The 23303-nt window shown below is 43.9% G+C and overlaps 1 protein-coding gene across 5 annotated transcripts in view; it reads left to right on the top strand.

Annotated features, from left to right (window-relative positions):
• Nucleotides 1–23303, top strand: part of nfic (nuclear factor I/C) — a 436656-nt gene that overhangs the window by 357242 nt on the left and 56111 nt on the right. For 4 of the 5 annotated variants that reach the window (XM_055658628.1, XM_055658624.1, XM_055658626.1 and 1 more), the window contains 2 exons: nucleotides 3574–3761; nucleotides 13656–13814. In XM_055658628.1, coding sequence (XP_055514603.1) covers nucleotides 3574–3761; nucleotides 13656–13814 — 347 coding nt within the window. The remainder of the gene's footprint in view (nucleotides 1–3573; nucleotides 3762–13655; nucleotides 13815–23303) is intronic. The other variant, XM_055658629.1, reaches the window with a different exon arrangement.

Raw genomic sequence — 23303 nt, 5'->3', positions numbered from 1 at the left:
TCAAGTTGTACAGTGCAAAATGAGAAGACGTTTCCCAGGGAATACCGGAGCATCGCACATAAAACCTAAACATTTCACACATAATAACAGTAAAAACAATCCAGTCCCTGATGAAACAGTATAAATAGCTAAAAGCATGTAAAACAGCAACATTAAAATACAGTAAAAGCAGTCATTAAAATGTCCAGGGCAGCTGATTTGAGTGGCCAGTGCCAGAGTTATTAAAATGTCAGTGCAAAGCCACAGAATCAGGTGGAGTGACTGTTTAGCAGCCTCACAGCTTGTGGCAGGAAGCTGTTTAACAGTCTGGTAGTCCGGGCTTTGATGCTACGGTATCTCTTGCCTGATGGCAGGAGATCCAGATGTGTGTGGCATGCTGTGTCTATCTTTGGTATAAAACAGCATTTTGTGTCTATCTTTGACTTCAATTATTTATTGGGTGTTATCTGCTGTATGCTTCTGATTCACTCCATCCCTTTCTACAAAGCACAGTGCTGGAGGATCTCAGTGGGTCAACCAGCATCTGTGGAGGGAATGGATGTGCAACGTTTCGGATTGGGTCATTTCTCGGTCTGAAGAAGGGTCCCAATCCGAAATGTCATCCGCCCATTTCCTCCCCAGGTGCTGCCTGACCCTTGAAATACATCCAAACTTTGTGTTTTATTTCAAAATTCAAGCATCTGCAGTTCCTTGGGTCTCCATCACTTTCCATCTTGTTCTGGAAATAAGATGCCAAATAAGTATATAAAGCAAATAAGTGTACAAATTATTGTCTTAGTATCTATTGATACATTGGATTGCATGATCTTGTTGTACATTATAGCTTAAGAATTGGATTAAATGTTGTCCTTTTCTATAAATCATGCAAAATAACATTTTGTTCAGAATTTGAACAATGTACACCCTTTTTGTACAAATGTCCTGCCTCTCATGGTTTGTAATGGACATGCCCTGTCTAAGCTAGACCCATTTGCCCACATTTGGCAAAAATCCATCTAAACCGTTCCTACCTGCTACTTGCCCCAATCACCTCCTCTGGCAGTTAATTCCATGTACCCATTACCCTCTGAATGAAATAGCTACCCCTTCCGTTCCTATTGAATGTTGCCCAGCTCACCTTAAACCTACGCCTTCTAGATTTCGATTTATAAAGACACAACCTTTTACCGTTGTTGGTAATTCTTAAGCGAGGAGAATGTCACACAGTCATACAGCATGCAAATAAACCCTTCGGAACAACTTGCTCAGGCCGACCAAGCTGCCCGATCTACACTAGTGCCTCTTGCCCGCATTTGGCCCATATCCCTCTAAACCTTCCCTGTCTACACACCTGTCCAAATGTCTTTTAAATGTTGTTATAATATGGAATCAAGGCAGGAAAGTAGATTTGCATAGATGGTAGTCAGCATAGATGCACGGGCTGAAGGGCCTGTATATATGCAGTGCAATCTTTAACTCCTTGACTGTAATGTGAAAACAGCAAGCCATCTCTCCCCACCCCCCCTTAGCTGGCCTGCTCCGATCGATCCAAACCAAGCAATTACATAACATTGACTTTCTGTGAATACTGATTCAAACAAATGGGTTTGTTGAAAACATTTGTTATTTCCAAACTGCAGGATGTTAGACAAGTACCATGAAGATCCTGTTGTCAATATGGAACAACCTTTCTCAAGCTTAATCCATCTTGGTTCCACAACACACTCTAATTCATATTTTCTAAAGGGATCAGTTGCCTGCTGACAGGATTACTAAGAAGGAAGTGGAAATCCAGCAATATTTTAATGTTGTGAGTCAAGAGTGTTTAATTATCATATGTACCAAGGACGGAACAATGAAACCTTTACGCACAGGCCCATAACCACAATACACACAGATTCCACAATAAAGAAGAAAATATTTAAACCCCAATACTAGTGCTAAAAGCCCAAAGTCCGGAGTGCACCCAAAGACAGTTCCTCATTTAGTTTATGTCATGTGGTTTTCTCGAGCACGATGTGTGTTGGGAAGAAGCTATTCTTGAACCTGGACGTTACAGTTTTCAGGCTTCTATACCTTCTTCCCAATGGCAGGAGTGAGATGGGAGAGTGACCAGAATGGTGTGGGTCTTTGCCGATACTGGCTGCCTTTTTGAGGTAGTGACTCTTGTCGATCCTTTTGATGGGAGAGATCAGTACCCATGATGGACTATGCATTGTACACAATTCTTTGTCATTACATTTGCACCAGCTAGAGAGCCTCCCGTCTACCTTATTGGAGACCTTCGAACCATCTTTAATCTGATTTGATTGGATTTTATCTGGCATTAACTTTTTATACCCTTTATCCTCTATCTGAACACCATGGATGGCTTGATTGTAATGATGTATCGTCTTTTCGCTGACTGGATAGCATGCAACAAAAAGCTTTTCATTGTACCTTGGTACACTGGACAATAATACACTAAGCTAAACATACTAAATCTCCTCAATCTTCTACGGAACTAGAGGCGGGGTTGATGGGCTTTCTTTATGATCGCTTCAATGTGCTGGAGCCAATGTATTAATGTGCCAAGGCCTCATGGCTGACAGCATTATTCCAAACTAAACACAAAAGTTACTTTAAAAACAGAAAACAAAAATTCCATGGGCAGCACAGTGATGCAGGGAGTGGAACTCTCCGATTTATGGACTATTAGTTGGGATGCACTATGAGACAGACATTAACTGCTGCTGGAGGACCATCAATTTGGTGAAATACACTCTTTGGTCCGCCCGAAACTTGATGGCCTCCCAGCTCAGAGAGATGCCCGTTAGAGAATATTGCCGACTGGCCCATCCCGGACTGCAGCAGTACGTACTGAAGGATACAAGGGGGGAGAATAGATTCTCATGGAAGATAAAAAAAACAGAATGTACCTGTGTGCCGTTCATAGCTAAATAACAACCAAGAAATCTGAAAGTTTGCATGTTGGTTATTAGCATAATTCACAAGGTTTATTCCTGGGATGGCGGGACTGTTATGTGCTGAGAGAATGGAGCGGCTGGGCTTGTATACTCTGGAATTTTTGAAGAATGAGAGGTGTTCTTATTGAAACATATAAGATTATAGAAACATAGAAACATAGGTGCAGGAGTAGGCCATTCGGCCCTTCGAGCCTTCACCGCCATTCAATATGATCATGGCTGGTCATCCTCAGTATTCTGTACCTGCCTTCTCTCCATATCCCCTGATCCCTTTAGCCACTAGGGCCACATCTAACTCCCTCTTAAATATATTATTAAGGGCTTGGACACACTAGAGGCAGGAAACTATGAGGATGCAAGGCACTGATAGGTGGTGGTTTGGCAGATGCACTGAAGATAGTTACACAAAATGAAGAGGAAGGGTTATCTGAATGGTGTCGAACGGGGAAGTGCAACAACCTGGGTGTGCTTGTTTTTTCTACCAGGCGATGCATGTGCATTGCTAGGAGCAAGGAGCCCGCTGGGTTACACTGCCAGTATTTTGGTGTCTATCTTGAATAATTACTTCAGGGATTGTTTTGTTTCCTTCAAAAAGTTTTGAAGTTGAATGTGTTCTGTGTGTTTGTAGGTCTCGCATCAAGAAGCCCGCACGCCTCTTCATCGTTGCATTTTCCAACAACTTCCATCCTTCCCCAGAGTGCTTCCGGCTACTTCCCCCACACAACGATCCGGTTCCCACCTCATCTCAATCCACAGGATCCTCTCAAGGACCTGGTCTCCCTTGCCTGTGATTCATCCAGTCAACAGCCTGGCCCGGTAAGAGCAATCCTTCGTGCACAAGTTCTAACGCGCTGGTGTGAAGTTGGACTTCATTCGGTGAAGTAAAAGAACATTAGGCATTGGCAAGTCAGTGGAAATCTATTGGGTTTTTTTAAAGCCATCTTCCCTCAATGTCAACTTTTAGGATTGCCAATTTATTTTCCTCACAGAATATCTCAGCAAAAAAGTGCTGATTCAAAACTATTCCCAATTGCTCGGTTGCAAAGCGATGTGGTAAAGGTTGCTAGAGGTTTGGTCAGGGAGTGGTGGGTGCAGTGATGTTAGAGCTGTCTCCCTTTCTCACATGTCCTCCATCACCTCCCATTCTCTGGCCACCAGAACCATCACCCTTTCCTGTCCTTACACCTCTCGCTCCTTAGATTTCTTTTAGAGGTACAGCCCCTCCAGCCTACCAGCTCCGCGCCGCCCATCGATCAACCGTTCACACTAGTTTGATGTTATCCCACTTACGCATCCACTCCCTACATGCTAGGGGCAGTTATACTGAGACCAGTCGACCTCCAAGCCCGCACGTCTTTGCGATGTGGGAGGAAACTGGAGCACCCGGAGGTAAACCCACGCAGTCACCGGGAGAACGTGCAAACTCCACACGCAGGTTATACACGAGGGCAGGATCGAACCGGTGTCTCTGGCACTGTGAGGCAGCAGCTCCACCAGCTGCGCCACTGTGCACCTCCTCTTTGGAAGGTGTGTTATTGGAGGTGTTGCAGTGAGGAGTTTCTGGAGCTTCCTGCCCTTATTGAGTTGTTTAGTTTTAGTTTAGATTAGTTCAGTTCAGTTTAGTTTACTATTCTCACTTGTACCGAGGTACAGTGAAAAGCTTTTGTTTGCATGCTATCCAGTCAAAGGACAGACTATACATGATTACAATCAAGCCGTCCACAATGCATAGATAAAGTATAACGGGTACAACATTTAGTGCAAGATAAAATCTTTGTATACTGTCTGCACATGAAGAGAGGACCTTGGTTTTTTTAAATTGGTGAATAAAACTGACCCATGACATGCTCCATCTAACACCACCTTCTCTTTAGAGACACCCTCTCAGACCTCCCTTTCACACACTCAGCACCAGCATGCAATTCCGATTACATTCCCGAGGAGGTGGGTCTGCATAGGAGCGGGTTTGCTTCCTGCAGCCTCAATAATTGAAAGTGCTGCTGGATGGTTGAAGAATGGGTGTGGTACTAAGTGAGCCTCCAAATATCATCCCCTTCACAGACCCCTGCATTCCCCCCTCCCCTCTCCCAGACCCCCTCTCCTTCACGAAGCCCCGGTGTATCACCACCTTCATAGACCACTGCAGTAGTATCTTCCCCCATCACCCCCCCCCCCCCCCCAGTAACCCACCTATACAGTATCCCAGTATCATGGACCTCTGCATTATCTCCTCCCCTTTATGGTTTCCTGCCCTCTCACCTTCTCCACGGAATGCTGCAGTATCATCTTCCCCCATCGGACCCTCCCTTAGTTCCCCACCTCCACTTCATGGACCCCCACTTCAATGCCACCTCCTCCTCTTGGATCTCTGCACAACCTCTGCCCTCATGGATACCTGCCATCCCATCTCTAATGGGCTCTTGCAGTACCCTTACCCCCACCCCCACCCCCCAATCGGACCCCCCTCAGTTCCCCCAACCTCCTCTTACCTCCTCTTCATGGACCCCCTTCCATGCCATCATCTCCCCCTCCCCGTTGCAGACCCCCGACATCCCATCTCCTTCACGACCCTCCCCCTTCCCACCTCATCATGGGCCACTCTGTATCACCATGCCCTTCCAGTAGTTCTTCTCCCATGTTCTGCCATCTCCAATGCTCGGCCTCTGCTTCCCACAACCACCCACGGACTATTGAATACCACTGTCTCCCCAAGTCATTGGTTTATGCCGACTGTTAGCGTTTCTTGGTCCATGCACTGCGGTTTATTAACTGATCTTTACGACTTCTAGAACTGCAGTGGGATGACTATGGAGATGTGCCCTTGGGTGATGAATTGGATTTTCATATATCTCCTTCACAGCTTAATGTGGCTGATCCAGTTATAAATTGTATCATTTCTCTCTTTGTATATTGACCTGCTTCTGTGCCAATGCATAGTCAGGTATGAATCTGTGGATCGGAAGGATGGAATTTTTTTAATTCCAAAGAGTCTTTGTTGATATTGTTGAGCAGTAGCTAAGGCGTACATGTGGGAAAGTGAGGTGAATGACCTGTTCGGTTTTTGTTTCTTGGGCTTACAGTGTGGGGACGTGCGGATGGGAGTGCCAGTGGTGGGAGTGCCAGTGGTGGGAGTGCAGTGTGGGGAGCTCCAGTGGAAGGTACCAGTGGTGGGAGTGCCAGTGGAGAGGTTGCAGTGGTGGGAGTGTGAGTAGAGGGAGTTGCACTGGGGTGAATGCCAGAGGAGGGAGTGCCAGTGGAGCGAGTGCCAGTGGAGAGGTTGCAGTGGTGGGAGTGTGAGTAGAGGGAGTTGCATTAGGGTGAGTGCCAGAGGGGGAGAGCCAGTGGGGAGGTTGCAGTGGAGCGAGTGCCAGTGGAGGGAGAGCCAGTGGAGCAAGTGCCAGTGGAGGGAGAGCCAGTGGAGAGGTTGCAGTGGAGGGAGAGCCAGTGGGGAGGTTGCAGTGGAGGGAGAGCCAGTGGGGAGGTTGCAGTGGAGCGAGTGCCAGTGGAGGGAGAGCCAGTGGAGAGGTTGCAGTGGAGCAAGAGCCAGAGGACAAAGAGCCAGTGGGGGGCGCCAGTGAAGGGAGAGCCAGCAGAGAGGTTGCAGTGGAGCATGCCAGTGGGGGGAACCAGTGGAGTGGTAATTAGTTCCTAACATCCAAGGCATCAAGCCTAAAAATTTGAATTAACTTTGCAAACGTGAACATGTTTTAAACCGGACATGATATCGAGGAAAATGTACACATTCCTTCAGCAAACCCCAGAAGGGGTAAAATCTTTGAGAAATTAAATTTGTGGACTGTGAACTGAATCTAGCAGTTAGGTAGAAGGAGTTGCTCGAATAACTGTCAATATGTGAATGTTGACAGGGCAATGTAGATACAATAATTGTGCTGGGATAGATGTTAGCGGGCTATTATGATTCACAGGAGCCATTATCTGCATCATTTGCTAATTAGAATGAGGGCAGCTCAGTGGTGCAGTGGAAGAGTTGTTACCTTGCAACGCCAGTGACCCGGGTTCGATCTTGACTGCAGGTGCAGTCTGTAAGGAGTCTGTGTGTTCTCCCTGTGGGTTTTCTCCGAGTGCTTTCTCCCACATTCCAAAGACGTACAGGTTTATAGGCTAATTGGCTTCTATAAATTGCCCCTAGTGTGTAGAATGGTCTAACACAGAACTAGTGCGTACGGGTGATGATTGGTTGACACGGTCCCCGTGGCTGAAGAGCCTGTTTCCATGCTATATCTCTAAACAAAAATGAGAATCTTTATGAATATATATGAATAATTATTGATTGGCCCAGTTCAGCCCAGTTGCTGTCTATGGTAGATACAAGGAACTGCAGATGCTGATTTAAGGAAAAAAAGACACAAAGTGCTTGAGTAACTCAGCGGGTCAGCCAGTATCTCTAGAGAATATGGATAACTGACGTTTCAAATCAGACTGAAGAAGGGTCCCGACCCGAAATACCACCTATCCGTGTTCTCCAGAAATGCTGTCTGACCCACTGAGTTACTCCAACACTTTTATTTGTGTCTTTTAAAAAAACTCAAATTTACCACTCGTTTGTTACATTGGTGTTTCTTTCTGTGCCTACATTTTCTCCAAATTTGCCGACATTACGGGCACACCCCTGTCCTCTTCAAAATAGCGGCTGTAGAGATGGTCAACAGCTTCATGGTTTGAGACGGGTAGAAACAAGGAACTGCAGATGCTGGTCTGCAAAAAAAGACACAAAGTGCTTGAGTAACTTAGCAGACCAGGCAGCATCTCTGGAGAACATGGCTAGGTGACGTTTCAAATCAGTCTGTAGATGGGTCCCAATACAAAAAATCACCTTTTGATGTTCTCCAGAGATGCCGCCTGATCTGTTGAGTTACTCCAGCATTTTGTGTCTGTTTTAGCTGTCTATGCTATCAGGTACATTGCCATGTTGCTTATATTGATACAATCTAATGGCATGATTTTGCTGCCTTCTATCTGAATTGAGATATCTCTAGGTGGCAACTTCCTGCCATTCACACCCCTACCTGGGAACGGAGGGCAGGAAAATGCCACCCAGCAACATCTCCAGACCCTCCCATCCCATACCACCTGTAAATCACTTGCCATAACACCTGACCAGGACTGCCATGCCAACCAATCTCCTCTTGCCAGTTGCAAGTCAGACAAGCTCCTAAAATGCCAAACCATAAAAACAGGGTCAAAAGCAACAAGAGGCTGTTAAAAATATCCAACATGTCTGTCAAAGGATAAGGCAGGTTAACTTTTTAGAAAAAGACACAAAGTGTTGGGTCTGCCAGCATCTCTGGAGAACATGGACAGATGATGTTTCAGACTGGGATCCTTCCTCAGTCTGGGATCCTTCTTCAGCCTGATACCAACCTGAAACAACATCTATCCATGTTCTCCAGAGATGCAACCACTTGGTTAACCCTCTGAGTTACTCCATCACTTTGCCTCCGTTTTGGTAAACCAGCCACTGTAATTCTTCTTATCTCCTTTACCTTTATGATATATTTTTGTTAATTTTAACTCTACTGCATCTGCAGTCATGTTTTCTGTTACAAGTAATGAAAAGTGTATATTTTAAGGGCTGTTTACCGGCTGCGTGTAGTTGTGAGTTTGATCTATAAAGTGTGAACCTGAGCTCAAGAGTCCAGAGTCCAGAGTGTTTAATTGTCAATGTATACAACAACGGAACAATGAAATTCTTACTTGCAGAAGCATGACGGGCCTGTAAACACAGCAATCATAGATAACATTTTATAAACATATAAATCAATAAATTTAATAACCCCAATACGAGGACAAAAAAAGTCCCGAGGGCACCCAAGGACAGTCCAAAGTTCATAATTGAGTTGGTTCACAGAGACTAATGGTTGTGGAGAAGATGCTGTTCCTGAACCTGGTGGTCACGGTTGTCAGACTCTTGTACCTTGTTCCTGATGGTAGGGATGAAACAAGAGTATTGCCAGGGTGATGTGGGTCCTCTATGATACTGGCTGCCTTTTTTGAGGCAGCGCCTCAAGTAGATACCTTCAATGGTAGGGAGGTCAGTACCCACAATCGGGTAAAGTGTCCACCACTTTGTGTAATCTCCTTTGTTCTCGGGCGATCGTTGCCGATCTTACACTACAATTACACTCTTCCACTCTGTATGATTGTGCTAATGTATAGCATGAGTTTACTGCAGTGTATGCAAAACAAACAAAAATCACTGTATCTAGGTACCTGTGATGGTAAAGTACATTTGGACCATGAGGCAAAGAAGATGAGAATTGGAATGGGTCTGAAGTGACAGTTTGTTACTGAGACGGTAGAATGTAAGGCTCAGTAACAGGCCCTTGAGACTACAATGTTTATGTCGATCTCAATGCTAGGATAAACTAATCTCCTCTGCCTCTACTTGATCCATATCCCGCAATTTGCTGCATAACCATGTGCCTGTCTAAAAACCTCTTAACTACCACTAATCGTATCTGCCTTCACCACCACACTTGGTAGCACATTCCAGGCACCTACTAACCTCTGAGTGAAAATCGGTCAATATGATCTCTATCGTACACCTGTAGAAGTTCAAGAGCGTATTCATCAACATACTGAATCTCCTCAATCTTAGAGTCAAACAGCACAGAAAAAAAGCCCTTCAGCCCAACTTGCCAATGCGGACCAAGATGCTCCATCTACATTGGTCCCACCTGCCTACATTTGGCCCATATCCCTCTAAACATTTCCTATCCATGAGGTCTGCTCAGGTGGATTTAGGAGTACTGCTCCTATTTTCCAATGTTCTGTGTTTGCTGTTTGAAGAAGAACAGGCCAGTCCTTCAATAGTCCTGATCAAGAGAGGTACCCGACAAAAAACAATCTGAGGATCAGGTCCTGACTCAAAACGTTGCCTGTCCATTCCTTCCACAGATGCTGCCTGACCCTTTGAGTCCCTCCAGCCATTTGTGCTGTGCTCAACATTCCAGCATCTGCAGTTTCTTGTGCCTATATAATCAGTTAGAAACATAGAAACATAGAAATTAGGTGCAGGAGTAGGCCATTCGGCCCTTCGAGCCTGCACCGCCATTCAATATGATCATGGCTGATCATCCAACTCAGTATCCCGTACCTGCCTTCTCTCCATACCCCCTGATCCCCTTAGCCACAAGGGCCACATCTAACTCCCTCTTAAATATAGCCAATGAACTGGCCTCAACTACCCTCTGTGGCAGAGAGTTCCAGAGATTCACCACTCTCTGCGTGAAAAAAAAGTTCTTCTCATCTCGGTTTTTTTAAAGGATTTCCCCTTTATCCTTAAGATTTCCCCTTTATCCTTAAGTTATCCCATAGCTGGTTAAAGTGCAGAAGTCTTTATAAATCCTTTATTTGCATCCTTCAAACACCAACTTCGAGTGATTTTCACTCATCCTGATGTGTAGTTATTGAGAACAGATGAGTTGCTCCCAGTAGCTGCATTGTGTTCTGGAGAACACTGGAAAGATATAGTCACATCACTGAATGAAGGATGGAGAAGCTAGATCTTCTCGTGATTTAAAAAATAAGAGTAAAAAGAGATTGAAAAACTGACACAAAGTGCTGGAGTAACTCAGCGGGTCAGGCAGCATCTTTGGAGAGCATGGATAGGCGACATTCTTCCCCACCCACTGAGTTACTCCAGCATTTTGTGTCTTTTTTTTGGTAAAAGAGCATCTGCAGTTCCTTGTACCTACACAATGCATGAGGTAATTGTTCACATTTCCCAGTCTTGGAGCATCGACTTCATGTGTTTTGGATGAACAGGGAGAACAAGTACTGTTTAGCAGATTAGTCTACTGTGGTTCATTACACGTCAAGTTTTAAGTCCAGCTCTTTTAATATTTCAGTATTCTTTGAATGATAATTCCACTAATCCGTTCAAAACCATCGAGTGCTTCCAGCTGTGCAAAATTACCGCTGTTAGCTAAGAACAATCAGTTGGTTGGAAAGTTGTAACTTTTATTCTATGTATAATTTCGGTCTAGTCAACCAATAGAATCAATGTATATAATTTAGAGTCATTATCAAAGAATGTTTATAAGCTAAACTGTTGGCAGAAATCTGCTTTAAAGAACTGATCTTGCAATTTTAATAAGCACTTCAGTAATATTAGGTTCATCATTCTGGTTGTCAATGTCTCTGTGCCTCCTGTGCCTTCAGCAAAATTTCAGTCATAAGATTTGAATCGATACATGAGTGTGGAAGTTGTACAAGGCATTGGTGAGGCCACATTTGGAGTATTGTGTTCAGTTTTGCTCACCCTGCTACAGAGAGGATGTCATTAAGCTAGAAAGAGGGCAAGAAAGATTTACAAGGATATTGCCGAGTCGAGGGCCTGAGCTATAGTAAGGATTGGACAAGGTGGTATTTCTTTCTTGGAGCGAAGGAGGCTGAGGGATGATCTTATAGGGAGGTATATCAAATTACAAGGGGCATTGATAGGTCTTTTACCCAGATTAGGGGAATCAAGAACCAGGGGACATAGGTTTGAGGTGAGAGTGGAAACATTTAATACAAACTTGAGGGGCGGCTTTTAACTGAGAGGGTGGTGGATATATGGAACGAGCTGCCAGAGGAGGTAATTGAGGCCGGAACAATAACAGCATTTAAAGACATTTGGACAGGTACATGAATAGGAGGGGTTTAGATGGATATGGGCCAAATGTGAGCAAATGGGACTCGCTTAGATGGGTCGTCTTGGTCAACATGGACAAGATTCCATATTGTATGACTCTATTTGCTCTCTTTGATTTACTCTTTTGTCCTTACATGATTGGGCAAAAGTAACATTTTCAATTGCTATTGTGTTACCGGTTGAATTATCCTCTATAAATCTGCCCTAGTGTGTAGGGAATGGATGAGAAAGTGGGATCATGTAGAACTCCGGTGTACGGGTGATCGATGGTTGGTGTGGACTCAGTGGGTCGAATGGCCTATTTCCATGGTAAAATGCAAAGTGCTGGAGTAACTCAGTGGGTCAGGCAGCATCTCTGGAAGACAATATGGGAGTCGAGTCATTTCAGGTCGGGTCCTTTCCACTGACCCAGGCCTATTCCAATGCTGTATCTTCGAGTCAATCAATTATAAGGTTTATTACAAAGAACCATTTCTGTATAAATCATAATTAACAAACTGCAAACACATCTTAGCAACATTTGATGGTCAGGTTTGCCAATGGGTTAGGTGATTGTAATTGTGAATCTTTTTCTAATTACTGCCAAAAATTCAGCTCACGGATTGAATTTATATTATTTGCTGGATTTCTCTGTGGGCTGGCAAAAGGTTTTTCACAACAATGCCATGGGAGTTTTTCACAACAATGCCATGGAAGCCAAAATATATTGAATAGAAACATTTAAAGAAGTTTTCAGATGCAGGGCAAGTTTTTTACACAGAGCATGGTAGGTGCCTGGAACGTGCTATTAAGGGTGGTGGTGGAGGCCGATACAATAGTGGCGTTTAATGGGTTTTTAAATAGGCATAGAACACAAAGTGCTGGAGAAACGCCACAGTGTTCACGGTGGCACAGTGCTAGAGTTGCTGCCTTACAGTGCAGGAGATCTAGGTTCAATCCTGACTACGGGTGCTGTCTGTAGGGAGTTTGTACATTCAAAGGTTACGGGGAGAAGGCAGTAGTTATCCGAATGTCAAAATCTCAGCTGCAATGTTTTGATCAAATCTCATTGAAAGTGCAGCTGAGTCTTTGCTGGAACAAAAGATGTGCGTTCCTCCCTCTGTGTCCTTCTATCAATCCCTCAGAACTGGAGCTTGATGTTAGCTAATGACGGCAGTTTGATTTACAACACATGCATTTTTACCATGGCCTCCACAAATGCCGCCCTTCACTTTCATCTCTCATTGATAAGAAAAAGTAACATCTGTGTTGATGACACAAGTTTATGAGTTTGCTTTTAACAAGACCACGAATAATAGCCTGTCTCTAAGCTCTGCTGTACTTAAGTTTGAAATCTTCCTTATGCTGGGCACATCCACCTAACTCAAACACAGATTTAAAACAGGGCAGCACAGTGGCGCAGCTGGTAGAGCTGTTGCCTCACAGCTGTCAGAGACCCAGGTTCGATCCTGACCTCGGGTGATGCTTTTGTGTGGAGTTTGTACATTCTCCTTGTGACCATTTAGGCTTTCTACATTGGCGATGTTTTCCAAAATATCCCAAAGACATGTCGGTTTGTGGGTTAATTGACCTCTGTAAATTGTCCCTATTGTGTAGGGAGTGGATGCAAAAATAAGACAACTTTGATCTAGTGTCAATAGGTGACCAATGGGTCAGTATGGACTCAGTGGGCCAAAGGGCCTATTTCCATGCTATCTCTCAACTAAACTAAACATAGAGTGACTATAAGTACTGTATGACAGATGTAAGTGGCCTTTACTTGAATTTCATTAGTTTCCCTACTTGAATAGATATTTATATTTTGCCTGCAAATTATTAGTTTGAGTTGGCAGACTATAATTAGACATGCTATAGAATATATTTTGCAACCTAGAAGTGTAACCAAGTCGATAACTAGAAAACAGATTCGGCAAATTAACTGTAGTTATGTAAAGTTTACATGATCAATCTCGGCATTGTGTTGCAAAATGTCTTCATTTTTTCATTTACCTTTTATCCCCCAATTTATCCCCGTTTTTGTTCCCATTCGTGGGCCCTTTGCCTTCACACAGACTGGGAGGGAGGGCGAGAGATCCACGGACTTCTCCATGACTTCAGTGACAATCCCACTCCGCGCGCAGATGAGGGGACGAGTGCTTCCTGCCGAACGAGACACCCTGTGTCAGTTGTTCTACTCCCCGGGACCTGGGGAGTGTTATCCTCATGTGAAGGTGACATTGTACTTATCAACCCTACAGTGACTACTTAATGTGCTTTTTTTCTTTTCTTTTTGCATTAGTTAGTGTCTTCTTAAAGTAGGAAAACTCCGACGATTCCGGTGCGGGTTACAAATTGTTAGGAAATTATATCTACCAAAGATTGCATTTTCTTTTAAAGAGTTGATTTTTTTTTTAAACGCATTGACCAACAGCAAAGACTCACATCAGTGGCTGTTCCAACAGTTGGATTGCCTTAGAAACTCGGCCCAGCAAGGAGGTGAAATATTAAGCCCGTAATGCATTACCATTGCTCTTTCAACCATAATTAGAACAAGTTGCTGTCGAGTGCTTTATATGGTAGCCCAGACTTAAGCCGTCTCTTGACAGTAATTAAACAAGCCTTTTAGTTAGTTCAGTTTTAACACTCAATGCCTATAATTTGAGGAAATGCCCTCCAGGTAAATCTCAGTCAATGGGCAGTGAAGATGTTAGTGGTTTATCATCATTTTTGTGCTCCCGTTGACACCATTCGCTAAATTATATTGGGCAAGATTAGTGTTCTTGGTAATCTGTTTAATGTTTTAAAAATTCAGTGTATTAAATTGTATAATTGTTTCTTTCAGTCTTCTGACATGTATTCATTGAAATGCTTTCAATTTTTTAGAATATACACTTTTATATATATATATATATACATGTATTGATTGAGAAGTTTAGGTGGAGGTTTAGGTTTATCATTGTCACGTGTACCAAGTTCTGGTGAAATGCTTTTGTCTGTGTGCCTCCCGATCAGTTCAGGTGATACTATAAAAGGACTCAAAAGTTGCGGAGTAACTCAACGGGTCAAGCAGCATCTCTGGAGAACATGGATAGGCAGCGCTTCGGGTCAGGACCCTTCTTCAAACTGTTCCCATCTGAAGAAGTGTCCCGACGTGAAATGTCAACTATCCATATTCTCCAGAGGTGCTGCTTGACCCTCTGAATTACTGCAGCACTCTGAGTCCTTTTGTGTAAACCACCATCTACATTTCTTTGTTTCTACAGATAATACTGTACGTGATTACAATCAAGCCAAACATAAGTACAATAGGGTGGAATGAAGAGATAAAGGCCAGAATGCAGAATATAGATTCTCAGCATTGTAGCATAAAGAAAATATTGTACATCTAGAGATGGTGACAGATTTACAAGTGAGAAAGGGACTTTAAAAAGTGGGCCGATTGCATGGGATAATGGTGGACCTTCCACTGGGACCAGCACATAAAGAGTTGCCTCATTCCGGTGCCATCTTGCTTTGATCCCTTGCTTATACCTCAAGCTCCAGGTGCAAACATTGATCTTTATTCAACTATGAGCTCCCACTGCATAAAGCTGTATATTTGCATTTACAGTTTTCCCACCAATCCAGAATAAAAATCCATCCAGCATCATGAACAGGATCTACTGATAGAAGGAAACAAAGTGCTGGAGTAACTCAGCGGGGTCAGGCAGTACCTCTGGAAAAGATGGATAGGTGACATTTCAGGTCAGGATCTTTCTTCAGACTGATACTCATCTACTCACAGAATTGATTCAAATGGAACTACATTCCAGCTGAGGGGAGACCTGATAGAGGTACATGAAATTATGAGAGACATGGATAGGGTAGACTGTCAGAACCCTTTCCCCAGGGGGTAAATACTAAAACTTGGGGGCTTAGCTATTTGGTGAGGGGTGCAATGTTTAATGGAGAGGCACAGGACATGTTTTTTTTACACAGATAGTGGTAGAGACCTGGAACACGCTACCAGGGATGGTGGTGGAGGCAAATACGATAATGCTGTTGAAGAGGCTTTTAGATAGGCACATGGAATATGCAGGGAATGAAAGGTTAAGGCAGATGAGATTAGTTTATCTCGGCATCATGTTCAGCACAGACCTTTTGGGCCAAAGGGATTGCATCTGTGCTGTGCCGTTCTATGTTCTATGTCCATTCCTGTCCAAAGCTGGACAATAAACCTTAATGTCAAAAAAAGACACAGAAGCATGGAGTAAATCAGTTTGTCAGCAATAGTTACTCCAGCACTTTGGGCCTTTTTTTTTGTAAACCAGCATCTGCAGTTACTGGTGCCTAAATGTTAATAGCATATCTGAACATGAAGGACAACACTGAAAAGTCAGCTCGTCATCTGTTGGAAGCGATACTCTGTTATTGATAATATTACCATGTTTGTTGCAATTTTCAAACTGAGGAATGCATTGTGAGTGCATATCACACCTCAACGATCCCACGGTATAATGGGGGAAAGGTAGGACTAATGGCTGATTTTAACATCCCTCATCTAGGCCTGGTTAATGTAGTTATTGTGTATTCATCACTTCTTAACCACAGCAGCACAAGCTACTGATTAAAGCAGACTTTCCTGGCCTGCTTGCATTACTAACACAGCACTATTAACCACTGAACCCGCTTCAATCATTTTGACCGATTAGCGGTGGGCCTAATGGGCTCACACCCACACAGAAACATGTTATGCTTGATTAAATACAGCTCACCAGTCAATGCTTGAGAACTGAACTGTCATGAAATCTAGATTGAAATGGGGCATCACAGTGGCTACTGCACAGCTCTTGTGACCCAATATCAATCCTGATCCCCAGCGCTGTCTCTGTGAAGTTTGCACGGTCTCCCTAAGTTTCCTCCGGGTGCTCTGGTTTCCTCTCACATCCCAAACACTGACGCAGTGGTAGAGTTGCTGCCTGACAGCGCCAGAGACCCAGGTTTGATCCTGACTACGAGTGCTGTCTGTACGGAGTTTGTATCTTCTCCCTGTGACCGCATGGGTTTTTTCCAGGTGCTCCAGTTTCCTTCCACACTCCAAAGACGTACAGGTTTGTAGGTTATTTGGCATCAATAAAATTGTAAAATGTCCCTAGTGTGTAGGACAGTGCTAGTGTACCGGATAATTGCTGGTTGCCGCAGACTCTGGGTCTGTTTCCACACTGTATCTCTAAACTCTATAGTCAAAGACATGTGGGTTTGTAGGTTAATTGCCCTCTATAAATTGCCCCGAATGTGTAGGGAGTAGATGCGAAAGTGAGATAACATAGAACTAGTGTAAATGGGTGATCAGTGGTCAGCATGGACTCAATGGGTCGAAGGGCCTGTTTCCATGCTGTATCTTTCAATCATTCAATCTTCACCCATTTATGATCCATTTCTGAAACATCACCAACTGTGACAAACAGTTGGAACTGCATGAATGGTGGGTTATTGGAATTGCAGTTGGTTATAGCGCACTACTCTAAAAGACTAGGTATGTTCTTTTAACATCTCAACTTATATTAATTTTCGATCTCTGACATTGTGTTACATCTAGCTTGATTGCACCATCTTCATTGCCTGACCCGCGGCTTGGTTCAATAAACTTATTTCATTAAAGAACATTCTGATAAAACCTCTTCTGCACCCTCTCTGAAGTCTCCACACCATCCTGTAATGAGGCAACCAGGTGCTGTCAAATATTTTGAGGCTCCTTTTAAAATAAAAACAGGTGAATTCTCCTACATATCTGACCAATAGTCAATATCATAAAAACTGATATATTTGCTGTATCTCTTCACTGCTTAGTTAGAACAGTTATTTAATTACAATGGTGAGCTCCCTTCAAAAGCACAGGCTGCAATGTTCCTGTGAGGTCATGAAAGTTGAAAGATAGTTTTATTCTTCATTTTGTTGCCCGGAAGGAGGATCTTATATTTCTTGATTGAATTGATTGATTGAAAGACACATCATCGAAACAGATTCGCCAAGTCTACTCTGACTATTCAATCGCCCGTTCACACTAGTTCTATATTATCCCACTTTCTCATCTTCTTCCGGCACCCTAGGGATAATATACAGAGGCCAATTAATCCACAAACCCGCACGTCTTTGAGATGTGGCAGGAAACCGGAGCACTTAGAGGAAACCCATGCTGTCACAGGGGGAACGTGCAAACTCCACACATAGACACCACCCGAGGTCAAGATTGAACTTGGGTCTCTGGAGCTGTGAGGCAGTGGCTCTATCAGCTGTGTCACTGTGCTGCCAGAAACATCATTTTAAGTAAACCTATTTGCGGATGTGTTTCTATGAAGCTCCGCTGAATATAATCCTGTAGTGTACAGGAATGATGGGCAAGCTTTCTTCTTGTTACAGTGTGTTGACCACATTCTAAACATGGAAACAATTTCAAAATTTGTTATTTCTAATTGCAACATGATGTAACGGAACACTTGTAACTTCACCTGAAACTTTGAAGATATTTGTTTTTTTGGTGCAATTATTATCAATGAATTGTTCAGAAAAGGATACAAAGTCTCAGAGTAACTCAGCAGATCAGGCAGCATTTCTGGAGAACATGGATAGGTAATGTAGACACAAAGAAATGCAAGTGCTGGTTTATACCAAAGATAGACACAACATGTTGGAGTAACTCAGTGGGTCAGGCAGCATCTCTGCAGGAAAAGGATGGGTGGCATTTCAGGTCGGCACCCTTCTTCACCCATCAAACTTCACCCATTCTTTTTCTCCAGAGATGCTGCCTGACGCACTGAGTTACTCCAGCACTTTGTGTCTATCTTATGGATAGGTGATGTTTCGGGTCGAGACCACAGAATGGTCCTGACCCGAAACTTCACCTATCCATGTTCTCCAGAGATGCTGCCTGACCTGCTGAGTTACTCCAGCACTTGGTGTCCTTTTGTGTTTTAACCAGCATCTGCAGTTCCCTGTTTCTCTTGTTTTGCTCTGGAGAGTGTTGTTGTAATCCCTCCTCCATCTGTATTATTAATAGATAAGCATCAACGTGGATGGAAAAAGCTGAGAGGTTTAATTTGTGTTTCATTCTTCCTTTGTGATCCTCTCCCCACTTTTAGCCACTACTCTTGATGACTCATTCACGATGGTTTGTCCCACATCCAGTCTGTAATTTCCATCGATCCTTATCTGGGTGATGGAGGCCTAATTGTATGAAGCAGCTGCCTTGTGTTGTTCACATGTTGCTTCCAAAGTTCCTGACTCATTGTTGCTGCTTTTATCAAGTTGCCGTGATGGTGGTTACTGTTCACATCCATTTGGGACTCTTGACGACACAGTGGTGTTTATAGTGTCATGGAGTCATTGCGTGGAAACAGTCCCTTCGGCCCAACTTGTCCATGCCGACCACAATGCTCCATCTATACTAGTCCAACCTGCCAGTGTTTGGCCTATATCCCTCTAAACCTTTCCTATCCATGTACCTGTCCAAGTGTCTTTTAAATATTGTCTTTTAAACATGTCTCAACTACCTTCTCCCTCTGTTCCTCCCCCTTCCGACTCATCTTACTAATTCACTGTCCCCCTGCCTAGTTTCATTGTTTTTAACCACTCATTATCATCTTCTCCACAACCAACAATCGACCATTCCTTGATCATCTTTCCTGGCTTTGATTTGTTCTTTTCATACCTTTCGTTCATTTGTTCTTTGCATCTATTCATACCTCCAGTTTCCCTCTCCCCTGACTCTCAGTCTGAAGAAAGGTCTCGATGTGAAATGTCGTCTATTCCTTCTCTCCGGAGATGCTGTCTGACCCGCTGAAGTACTACAGCCTTTTGTGTCTACCTTCTCTGGCAGCTTGTTCCATATACCCACCACCCTCTCTGTGAAGAAAATTGGAGAAGTTAATTGAGTAGCTCAAGAATAAAGTCAAGAGTCTTTAATTGTAAAATTGTAAATTTGCCTTAGTGTGTAAGATAGTGCTAGTGTACGGGGTGATCGCTGATTGCCGCAGACTCTGTTCCATTGCTGTATCTCTAAAGTCCAAACAATGAAACATTTCAGACCAGTTTACTGCCGTAAGGTTGTTGGAGAGAGACTTTATTTCAGGTCACGTCTATAGTGGAGCTCAGACACGTTTTTACATCTTGTATCGCTGTGTAAAGTTCAGTTTCTGTATCTCTGCCCCCAGTCTCTTTGCACTGACTGAAGCTTCACTGCTCTACTGGGACTGTTCCAAGGACAATTCAATCTGCTGCCCGTGTTACAGAATGGAACTTAGAACAGTGCAGCACAGAACAGGCCCTTTGGCCCACAACATGCGTGCTGGACACGATGCCAAGTTAAACTAATCTCTACAGCCTGCCTCGCTCCATTCCCTGCTCATCAACATCCCTTCTCTAAATGCCCTTTAAAAGTCATATACTACCTGCCCCCACAACCACCCCTGGCAGTACGTTTCAGACAACCCCCACTCCCTATGTAGTAAACTTGGTCCTTCAGAACTTGCCCTTCTCACCTTAAAGCTATGCCCTTAACATTTCCACCCCGGGAAAAAGGCTCCAACTATCTACCCTATCTCTGCCTCTCATAATTTTAAATATTTCTACCAGGTCTCTTCTCAACCTCCAATGTTCCAAGGAAAACAATTTGAGTTTGTTCAACCCCTCCTCATAGCTAATACCCACTAATCCAGGCTTCATTCTTGTAACCCTTGTCTGTAACCCTCTCCAAAACCTCCACAACCTGTGTGTAATGGGGCGACCAGAACTGCACAAAGTTCTCAAGATACGGCCTAAATCCAAGTGCTAAAAAGCTGCAACATAATGCCCTGACTCTTATACTCAATGCCCTAACCTACAAAGGCAAGCATATCATATGCCTTCTTTACCACTCTATCTACCTATCCCTTCGGCCGACTAGCAATCACCCCATACGCTAGCATTCTTCTACGCACTAGGGACAATTTTACTGGAGCCAATTAACCTACAAATCTAGTGTTCAGGAAGGAACTGCAGATGCTGGAAAATCGAAGGTACACAAAAAAAAGCTGGAGAAACTCAGCGGGTGCAGCAGCATCAGTCTGAAGAAGGGTTTCGGCCCGAAACATTGTCTATTTCCTTCGCTCCATAGATGCTGCTGCACCCACTGAGTTTCTCCAGCTTTGTTTTATGAACCTACAAACCTATTTGTCTTTGGAGTGTGGGAGGAAACCGGAGCACCCTATGCAGTGAAAACCGGTGAAAACCTATGCGGTCTCAATGAGAATGTACAAATTCCGTACAGATAGCACCTGCAGTTGGGATTGAACCTGGGTCTCTGCCGTTATTTCTTTCCCCCCCCTCCCCCCTCCCCCCCATTTCAATCAGTCTGAAGAAGGGTACCAACCCAAAACATCACCTCTCCATTCCCTCTTCAGATGCTGCCTGACTGACTAAGTTACTCCAGCACTGAGTTTAGCCACACAAGATTGTTTGATATGATGAGGTACTTTCTCCAGTAAAGTTATTTTTTAATGATGTATTTGGAGTATTGCATGCAGTTCTGATCACTCCATTACAGGATGGATCTGGAGACTTAGGAGAGGGTGCAGAGATTTACCAGAATACTGCCTGGATTAGAGGGATTCGGCTTCAAGGGAAGTTTGGATAAACTTAGATTGTTTTCAATGAGACAGAGGTTGAAGGGTGTCTTGATAGAAGTATATAAAATCTTCAGGGGCATAAATAGGGTAGACAGTCAGAGTCTTTTTCCCAGGGTGGAAATGGTCAACACTAGAGGGCATTATGTGGATATGTGGAAATGGCCAACACTATAAGATGAGAGGGGGGAGGTTTAATTGAGATGTGCAGGACAAGTTTTATTCCAGAGAGTGGTGGGCATATGGAACGCATTGCCAGTGGTGGTGGTGGAGGCAGATACAATCGTGGTGTTTAAGAGGCTTTTAGATAGGCACCCAGAGGTGCAGGGAATAGATCATGTTCAGGCGGATGAGACCAGTTTATCTTGGCATCATGTTCGGCACAAACATTGTGGGCTGAAGGGGCCTTCCCTGTTCTGTAGATAGACACAAAAAGCTGGAGTAACTCAGCGGGACAGGCAGCATCTCTGGAGAGAAGGAATGGGTGACATTTCGGGTCGAGATCCTTCTTCAGACTGTGCTGTGCTGGACTGTTCTATGTTCTAAAATAGAATTGATATTTAGAACTAATTGATATATGGTTTACAGTTGCTTTCCCTAACATAGACCTTTTTACAATCTATTAGTAACAATGAATTTACTGACTGCAATAGAATACCAGTGATATTGCCCCGACCATTACATTAACATTATAGGCTCTACAAAATTAGTGGGTTGAATTGGACTGTAAATTTGTACTGAGTCTAAACATATTATCAATGGAAAATGCAGCCCAAATATATTTTTGCTATGATATTTATTCAGATTCTTAAGTTATATTATTTTGGCATATCCTTGAAATACAAGAGGGACACAAAGATCTGTAGATGCTGGACTGCTGAGCAAAACAGAAGTACTGGAGAAATTCAGCAGGTCAGGCAGCATCCGTGGAGGAAATGGACTGACCACTCCCTCCACAGGTACTTTCCCCTGCAACCACAGGTGATGTGACACCTGTCCCTATACCTCCTGGCTCACCACAATCCAGGGACCACAGCTGTCCTTCCAAGTGAGGCAGAGGTTCACATGTACCTCCTCTAACCTTATCTACTGCATCCGCGTTCCCGATGTGGCTTCCTGTACCTCGGCGCATGACCAAGCGTGGACATGCAGGCAGAGGAGATTAGTATGTAGAACATTGAACAGTATAGCACAAAACATGATGTCAAGAAAAATTCATAACTGCTCACACGTGATCCATATCACTCCAAAAGCCTCTTAAACACCACTATCGTATCTGCCTCCACCACGACCCCTGGCAGCACATTGCAGCCACCCTCCACCCTCTGTGTAAAAAAACTTCCCCCATGCATCTCCTTAACCTTTCCCCTCTCACCTTAAAGCTATGCCCTGTAGTGTTTGACATTTCCACCCTGGGAACAAAGTTCTGACTGTCTGCCTAACCCATTTCCTAACAGCACACTATGGGAAGTGGATTAATCTGAACAGATCCTTTTCTAGGCCCAGGACAATACTCTAACTGTATACCCAAACCCATGACTTCCAGCACCAAGAATGACAAGGGAGCAGGCTCTTGGTTGCTGGTCCTGTGCATTGCAATGAATGCTCTCTGAAGAAGGGTCCCAACCCAAAACGTCACCTATCCACATCTACAATAAATACTGCCCGACCCGCTGAGTTACTCCAGCAATTTGTGGGTATTTTTCATCATAATAGTCATACTTTGAAGCAATTATGCAGCGGATCAATAAAATGGAGAAGCAAGGAACTGCAGATGTTGCAATCTTGGGCAAAGCACAAAGTGCTGGAGGAATTCAGTGGGTCAAGCAGCATCTGTGGAGGAAATGGAAAAATTAGGTTTTGGTGGGTACCTTTCAGCTATCCCCTTGCTGTTTTACTTTGCTTCAATCCTCAAAGGAGCAGCACAGTGGCGCAGGGGTAGAGATGCTGCCTTACAGTGCCAGGTTCAATCCTGACCTCGGGTGCTATCTGTAAGGAGTTTGTACGTTCTTCCTGTGACTGCATGGTTTTTCTACGGGTGCTCTGGTTTCCCAAGGACATGTCGGTTTGTAGCTCAATTGG

The sequence above is a fragment of the Leucoraja erinacea genome, chromosome 29 (genome assembly GCF_028641065.1).
Source record: "Leucoraja erinacea ecotype New England chromosome 29, Leri_hhj_1, whole genome shotgun sequence".
Taxonomy (NCBI): domain Eukaryota; kingdom Metazoa; phylum Chordata; class Chondrichthyes; order Rajiformes; family Rajidae; genus Leucoraja; species Leucoraja erinaceus.
The sequence above is the reverse complement of the archived record's forward strand: the minus strand, read 5'-3'. Positions and strand labels throughout refer to the sequence as shown.